A 7,903-nucleotide genomic window follows, 5' to 3' on the forward strand; every position below is an offset into this window, starting at 1 on the left:
CTCTCTGCTAGACACGTTAGCACACTGCTATACCCCCCATTGTACACCTGGGCCCTCTCCTTACGCCTATAAAAAGAAGGTCCAGAGCTCTCGTATGAGAGGGTTGGCCGCGCGGGAGAACGGGCTGGCGGACAGTCTCTCTCCCTCGCGGACGCTTGTAACCCCCCCTACTGCAAGCGCACCCGACCTGGGCGCAGGGCAACATGAAGGCCGCGGGTTTCCCCTTTTGCCGTTTCTCCCCCTTCGTGCTCCGTCTCGCGCCGACCCATCTGGGCTGGGACACGCGGCGACAATTTACTCATCGGTCCAGGGACCCCCCGGGGTCGAAACGCCGACACCTAGAAAGAGAAAAGGAGAGGAAAGGGAGAACTAATGATGCTAACTTGCTAGAACATCAAGAACACTAATAAATACAACAAAACAAGGCTGTTACCTTTATTTTTAGTTTATTTTTACGAAACTTTCATTTCACGACAAGGCTGTTACCTTTATTTTTAGTTTATTTTTACGAAACTTTCATTTATCGTGAAAAGTAAATATGTAGTTCTTTTCTGAAAATAAATACAACTAAACAGGTTATCAAAATAACCCACAATTTTAGAATTCAAAAATTAGCGTTACATTGTGACAAGTGAAATAGAATCAATCGATTTCAGAGGGCTACGAAAAAAAATCAAATTGCACGGGGCGATGAATGAAATCACATTGCATGGGGCCATCACTTTGACAGCATCTGTTTCTACACTTTATTCGTTTAGGTTATTTACATACATCAGAGAAAGTAAAACCAAAAAAAAAGCTCAAATGGGAGATGGCTCAAGGTGACTAAACGCAGACACTGCCTCCGCAGAAGAAAACATTTCTTTACAGTATAATGACTTAATGAGTTCCTTCTCTCTTTTTCTTCTACATTTCTGTTGAAGGTATTTTTACATCACGATGCATCTCTCTTTCTTCGATTCACTTCTGGACGGAGGTGGGGCGTTGGACCTCTGCACAAGGACGATCACAATGTTCAGACCCATCACTCAGCAGCCACAGAAGTAGCAAGCAGTCGTCAGGAAACATGAAGTCAACGGTAAAGCAATAGGGCCAAGACAGCCATGCGATGCGATATTCAGAATCGAGTTCAAAACATGATCAAGAACTGAGCACAATATGTTGCGTAAACTGGCAAGTTCAATTTAGAGAGATGCTTCAAACAAAACACACATATTTGTCTATTATAGGCTTATAGCAAACTAAAGTGACCATGCATTCGACCTCTCTATGCTTTCACATTACCTGTTTATTAGGGGCATGAAGTGATCATTCATTTTTTGTATGAAGTGTATGAGGGAAAACAGGTGACTTCCACAAGGGAACCTTTAAAGACCTCCCAGAAATAATGTACTGGTTTGAATACAGTAGCTACTTTAGGATTTCAAAAGCAAGGCAAACATGGTTATTTCAAGACAATAGATTGCAGTCATATTTGAACCCAAACTATAAGGATCATCTCAAACAGCAAGTTGATAACTGTTATGTGGTAATGTCAAATGCGGTTTTGATGGCGATCGAGTATATAGAAATTTTCTATACTGAAAACATACCCTTGGACCAACAACAAGTCCTGGTCGGCCAGATTGAGTCTGGTACTGCGTCTGAGGTGGTGGTTGTTGCTGTTGTTGCTGTTGCTGCTGCGGCTGTGGAGCTTGAAACCTTTGTGGTTGCCGCTCAAACTCTTGCTGTTGGAGTGCTATAGCTAGCTCAAGATCAGAGCTTCAAGCATAGAAGACCAATGTGGAAGAGTTAGAATTTAGGTAACAGATGCAAACTCACTCAGGGGTGCACATATATGAAGATACAGCACATCGAGCACACTCAAAATCTCACTAAGCCATGCCATATATTGGTCATTCAAGTACTCCCTCCATCCTAAAATAAGTGTCGCAATGTATTCGTGCCGGTCAAACTTTCTTAAGTTTGACTAGGTTTGTAGAATACATTAGCAACATTTGTATCACTAAATATGTTTATTATGAAAATAGATTCAACGATCTGTCTAACGATATTAATTATGTACTCCAAATATTAATATTTTTTGTATATATTTGGTCAAATTTAAAAGCGCTTGACTTGTTGGGATGCAAGAATAACATTATTTCGGGGAGGAGGGAGAACATGCTAAGCCAACAGTTCAATACACAAAAACAGCCAAACGAAGTTCAACAAAGTTATGGCGCTTGGTTAACAGAAACAATCAACAGATCAAAAAAAAAGAAACGATAATTTCAATTAATATATCATTCTAGCCCAACTGACGGACATTTTCTGCACAGTACATAAAAGTATTCACATGGTTGCAGAATTCTAAACAAGAAATATTGCACACAGCCTCAACAATAAAGCATTAGGAAAGCACAGGTAGAAACATACTTTCCAGAAGTGGAGTTGTCAAATTGAGCAAGATAATCCTGTGAACAGAGATGAATTTGAACTAGTTAATATTACTGTACCTGATAAAAACTACAGCAGTTTATTGATGTTATACATACAGCAGTACTCGTCATAGCTTGCTGTTCATTCCATGAATCATTTCTTGGAGTTTCAGCATTAAATGGTGTGAAGTTGCTAGTAAGAAAAACGCCATCTCCATTCACCTAATGATTGTCAAATGAAAATGAAAAATGAGAATTTTAATCTCAAGAAAGAATTAAAATAATCACAGGAGTTAACATACCTCATCCAACCTTTGCCATACCAAATCAGTTTGGCTTATAAAACCTTGATCAGTTGCTAGGAGATATAGACTTCCGTTGTACTGCAGAATGAATATAGATAAGAAATAAAGGCAGTCCAAGTTTAAGTATCAAATACCTACAGAACTAGTATACCTTGAACATGGTGTTAAAGTGGTTATTGCGGAAGAAGACACAAAGCTCACTTTCGTTAAGTCCCTCTTGTAAACAGAAGAGACTGCAACATTGAAATTTGACAATGTGATAAATGAGAATACAATTGAGAACATGAATTTAAACCATCATCATCAACAACAACAAAGCATTTTATCCCAAACAAGCTGAGGTAGGCTAGAAATAAAAAAACCCAATAAAACCAACAATTAAGGTTCGGGCACATAAATAACTGTTTTCCATGTACTTCTATTCAAGGTTAAATCTTCGGGCACATGAATTAAAACCTACCCATAGACAGTCAGCTGGTTAGCAGTGGTCAGCAGAAAATTATCAATCAGTTCCCCTGAAAATAAATCAATTTGTTTAAGTGTCACATTGTACAAAGACATTCACACATGTATTTAAGTCAATAACTGTGAAAAAACGAAATTCTCACATTGATGTTCTGTGGCCTTGTCATCCCCAGAAGAACTGCTTTCCCCAATCTTGTCAGCCTGCTCAGCAAGAACCACCTCCCCCTCATACACTGGCTCTTGATTTTCATACACCATATTTGTGGTGCCAAGTATGTGCTCTTCACCTTGGTATATTGGTTCACATTCCTGAATGCTTGAAGGTAGAGACTGAGAATTATCTAAAGAATCACTTTTCACATCCAGTTCTGTTGTAGCATGATCTGGAACAGCTTCACAAGTTGTAACTGATGAGTCACAAGCGACCTCAGTATCATTAGACTGGCCATGAATTTGTACATCGAACTGTTCTTTGCAGGTTTCTTTATCACCTTCAACAAGGGTAGGAATAGCAGGTTGGTGGTCACTGCTAGCAAAGGATTCATGAGACGGATAAGGAGTAGTTTCTGAAAATTGAATGGGTATATCAAGGTTCTTTATTCCATTGTCCTCTGGTTCTTTAGATATCAAATTTTCTTGGGATTCTTCGGGTACAACTTCGCTGCCATTAATAGCAACATTTGTGACTGATAGCATAGAGACATGATCACTCGTAGCGTGATTACCATATTCCTCTTTTTTTGTCGCCACCACCAACTCGAGTGCTTCTGACTGAAAACTCTCATTTTGTGGTGTCTCAATATTGGAGGATGAATGACTATGTGAAGTGTCAAAAGAAACTTCTACATCCCCACTTTTAGCTTTAGATAGATTGAGGACTCTCATCAGTTCCTCTTCTTCCTCAAGGTCACCTCGCCTTTTATGTGGTACAGTTGATGAGTTTGAGAGAGTATGTTCATCAAACGATCTCCCACGAGAAACACTGGGAGATGGAATCTTTAAAGCTGCAGTTGTTGCGGCAGCAAAATCAACAGTTTCTTCCTCCACATATTTGTTTTCTTCTGTTGGTTTACCTGACTTGAATTCAGCAAGTCCAGAAGCAAGAGCATTGTAGGACTTTGATCCAATAGCGGTAGCAGTTTCAGTATCCTAAAGACGGTATGAATCAGCAATAATTAGTAGGGTACTACCAAGTTTCAAAGTTTCAAAGTGAGCTACTTTTGTCTCTATTATACGCGGCGAAAATTACGGGGTACTACCAAGTTAGTAAGGATCATCCATTCTGTTTGATCAAATGGCTATGGATAAAGAAGACCTATTACCGGCAACAGGTCATTCATAACTATTAAATGTGCCTTAGTGGTTTGCTATTCAAAACCTTAGAGTAATAGGAAGCGATGTATATGTAACGTGTGCATATTCTTTTTTTGCAAAGCATGGAACAACACCGTTTTGATAAGAGATACAGTTCACCGACAAGAAGCAGATAACGAGAGAAACGTGACATGGGTCCATACATAGAGTAAACTACGAAACAGATCCAACATGTAAATATTTTATTTGCTCTATGTTCTTTTGTTCATATCACCATTTGTCTGTCTATTGTTTGTAGTAATTAATTGCAGAGCAAAATGCACAGAATGGATCGTCATACACAGGTGAGTTGTGAGAAGGCAAGATAAATACTGCAGATGAGTATTAATGAACATAACTTTTTTTTGGGGGGGGGGGGGGGGGGGGCATATGTAGTACAAAACGTGGCAGAAGTAACAAGCAGTTAAGTCTAATTGGCAGTAGTAGACAAAATTAAATTCAACCCTTGTCGTATTCGCATATATTTTGTCAAGATAAAGCAGAGGACCTTGCCTTTTTCTCAAACTGAGGATAGCCCCATTCTCATTCAAAAACAGAAACCTTGACTGTTAAATTGATGGACATGGCCGATCAGCTTCAAATTTTCATGGTTTCCTAACTGATGGACACAACCGACCAGATTCGAATTTTGGTGGTTTCCTAATACCCACACAAGGGTACAACTTCTCTATGCAGATGAAGTCAGTCAGGAGGCAACAAGATCAGTAATTAACTTCCCTTTTAAATCTTTCTAGTGCAACCACGTGAGGGCACCAGCTGTAACCAATTAATTGGAAATAATGTTTTTAATTGCACTAGTCCATTCAGAAAATGGATCGTCTCGGTCTGTGCACATGAGTATCTTAAAAAAGATTGTTACGTAGTCTATACAATTTTAGGCAGACATCAATATCGAACCAGAAGTAAATCCTAGATTAACGATCACTTTGCATAAGATAATAAACCTACTAAGTTCTGGAAAAGTGTGTGCCTACGGGCGTGTTTGGTGTGGCGCCTAAGCCGCCACACCGCGCCACACTTTTGAGCCACAAGTGTGGCGGCCAAATTGGGCGCCACACTTGTGGCTGAAAAGTGTGGCGCGGTGTGGTGGCTTAGGCGCCACACCAAACACGCCTTACGTGTGCATGTGCACGCACACAGAGACCTACCAAGGCAATGGCATAGGGCTTTCTACTATTACTTAAAGAATTAGTTGTATCAGTTGAAACTTGAAAGTATAATTTTTTTAAAAAACTAGCTTATAGCTACATCAGATGATTTAGGTAATAGATTACAATGATAAAGTGAGTGCAAAACTTAGAAGAAAAGATGGCGTGCACAAATTTAACTGAAAACAGCAACATGACAAGATACCACAGGCCTATATCATTTTTGCTAAGTGGAAAGACAACACACCTGAGGGTCCACTATCCATCCATGGTATAGCGGGATATCAAGAAGATCAAATATAGCACGTTCTCGGGTGAACTCAAAGTCATCAATCCTGCAACGTACAGGCCGCAGTAAGCGTCAAAATAAAACTATAATCACAAGTGCAGGTGACAAACCACTGGTCAACAAGCTAAAAACCCTTACTTCCTAAACATCACATTCACGTCAATGCCTGTTGCAAGGCGCGGGAGAAGATCAATGGCATCCGCGATGTTCTGCTCCCGGTTGCAAACATACTCCTCGTCCTTATCCTGTGAATTGCATCTCGAAATCATCAACACACCAAGAAATGACACGGCCAGCAACCCTAATTAGATTCCAGCCGGCAAGCTGCTGCTGCAACCCAACACAAGACCGTCCCGCATTGATCGACCGAACACGAAGCCCCGATCTTGCAAGAGATATAGCCGAACCTGTCCGGCAATGTTGGGGTCGATGAGGCGCTCGGCCACGAGCGAGAGCAGCTTCTGCTGCGACACCTCGCCAGCGTCAGGGTTCAGACTGATCACATTCTTCAGCAGCAGGACGTTACCTGCACACAGGCGCACCGGTGACATCAACATCGCAGGAAGCCACTAGGCACGCGGCGAACTCGTGAGGGTACGGAGTCGAACGAGGGACTGGAGGGAGAAAGCTCACAGATGGCGAGGAGCGGGCAGGGCCCGTTGTCGTTCTGGTAGACGATGGGCGTGCGTCGCCCGAGGAAGTCGACGGCCCTCGTCCGGTGCATCACCTCGTGTGGCTCGGCGGGTTGGGGCAGGTGATGGGGATCCGCCTCCGCCGCGCCCGGCGGGGCCACCGGCGAGGGGAGGTGGGGCGATGGGTCGGACGACATGGGGCGGGTCTCCCAAGGCGTTCGCCGCGACGCGGAAAGGAGGGAAGTCGCCGGAACCCTAACCCTATGGCGACGCCGCGGGAGGAGGCGAGCGCGTGCGGTGTCGACTAGTGGATTGGAGAAGGCGAGGACGGCGGAGATGGGGAGGCAGGGGAATAGAATACGAGGCAGTGGGTGGGAGAAGGTGGGCGGAGCGAGGGTGTATTTAGGAAAAGAGTATCTATATGTAATTTTGCATATTAATTATTCATTAGACCTTCGGTTATTCTAATTTTATGTAGATTAGAATGTATAGGACGTGTTTGGTTGTCTGCATGTTTGTATTGTGGTATGTAGATAGCTGCTATTTGGTTGCTTGCATGTTTGCATCGTGGGATGTAGATAGCTGCTGTTTGGTTGCCTGCATGTTTGCATCGTGGGATGTAGGTAGCTGTTGTTTGGTTGCTGTGAGCCAGGCTCTATGCGTGCTAGCTTTATGTTTGGTTGACTGCACGCAGATTTGAATCCAGGCTCGCACGATCCTCAAAGTAGCCTAGGCCAGGCTTTCCAGATAAGAGTAGATTAGTCGCATCTCCGAAGCCAGACTCCAGCGGTCCTAGCTCACACAACTAGACTATTGAAAGAAGCCAACCAAACAAGCTTGAATAGATTGAGATGGATTTTGACTTGCGATGGATTTAAACCGACTCAATCTTAACCAATGCATATGGATCATCCATGTGCATCGGTGGGATTGAGTCAGTTTAAATCTATAGTAAGTCAAAATCCACATCAATACATCTCAATCTCCTCCAATCCATATGGAATGGAAATAACCAAACAAGGCCTTAGTGAGTTTTATTTGGATTTGGTGTCTTAGTTTTGAGATTATTCATGTTTGGCGAGTTTTAGGGGCTCTAGTTTTGATGATTGCCATTGATGTGGAGGCGGTAGTGCTCTTGTTGAGAGTTCGTTGCTGATAACACAAGTCTACAACAACGCGGGTGCAACGACTAAAACTAACGAACTTAACTAATCCAAAGTAGGTTTTCCTTTTAAAAGTACATGTACCTAATGTATTTATATAACATGTT

At 42.2% G+C, this 7,903-nt stretch overlaps 1 protein-coding gene across 1 annotated transcript; it reads right to left on the reverse strand.

The window, feature by feature from the left end:
• Window positions 1–670: 670 nt before the first annotated feature.
• Window positions 671–7,017, reverse strand: LOC100279905 (uncharacterized). Its single transcript, NM_001361005.1, has 12 exons — window positions 6,635–7,017; window positions 6,409–6,527; window positions 6,140–6,246; window positions 5,960–6,047; window positions 3,334–4,339; window positions 3,186–3,240; window positions 2,877–2,958; window positions 2,723–2,803; window positions 2,538–2,642; window positions 2,419–2,456; window positions 1,593–1,761; window positions 671–992 (listed from the first exon to the last, which is right to left on the reverse strand). Exons 1-12 carry the CDS (start codon window positions 6,828–6,830, stop codon window positions 930–932), a joined length of 2,109 nt encoding a protein of 702 aa, NP_001347934.1. The 5' UTR covers window positions 6,831–7,017; the 3' UTR covers window positions 671–929.
• Between the last annotated feature and the right edge of the window lie 886 nt (window positions 7,018–7,903).

Source organism: Zea mays, chromosome 5 (genome assembly GCF_902167145.1).
Source record: "Zea mays cultivar B73 chromosome 5, Zm-B73-REFERENCE-NAM-5.0, whole genome shotgun sequence".
Lineage (NCBI taxonomy): Eukaryota > Viridiplantae > Streptophyta > Magnoliopsida > Poales > Poaceae > Zea > Zea mays.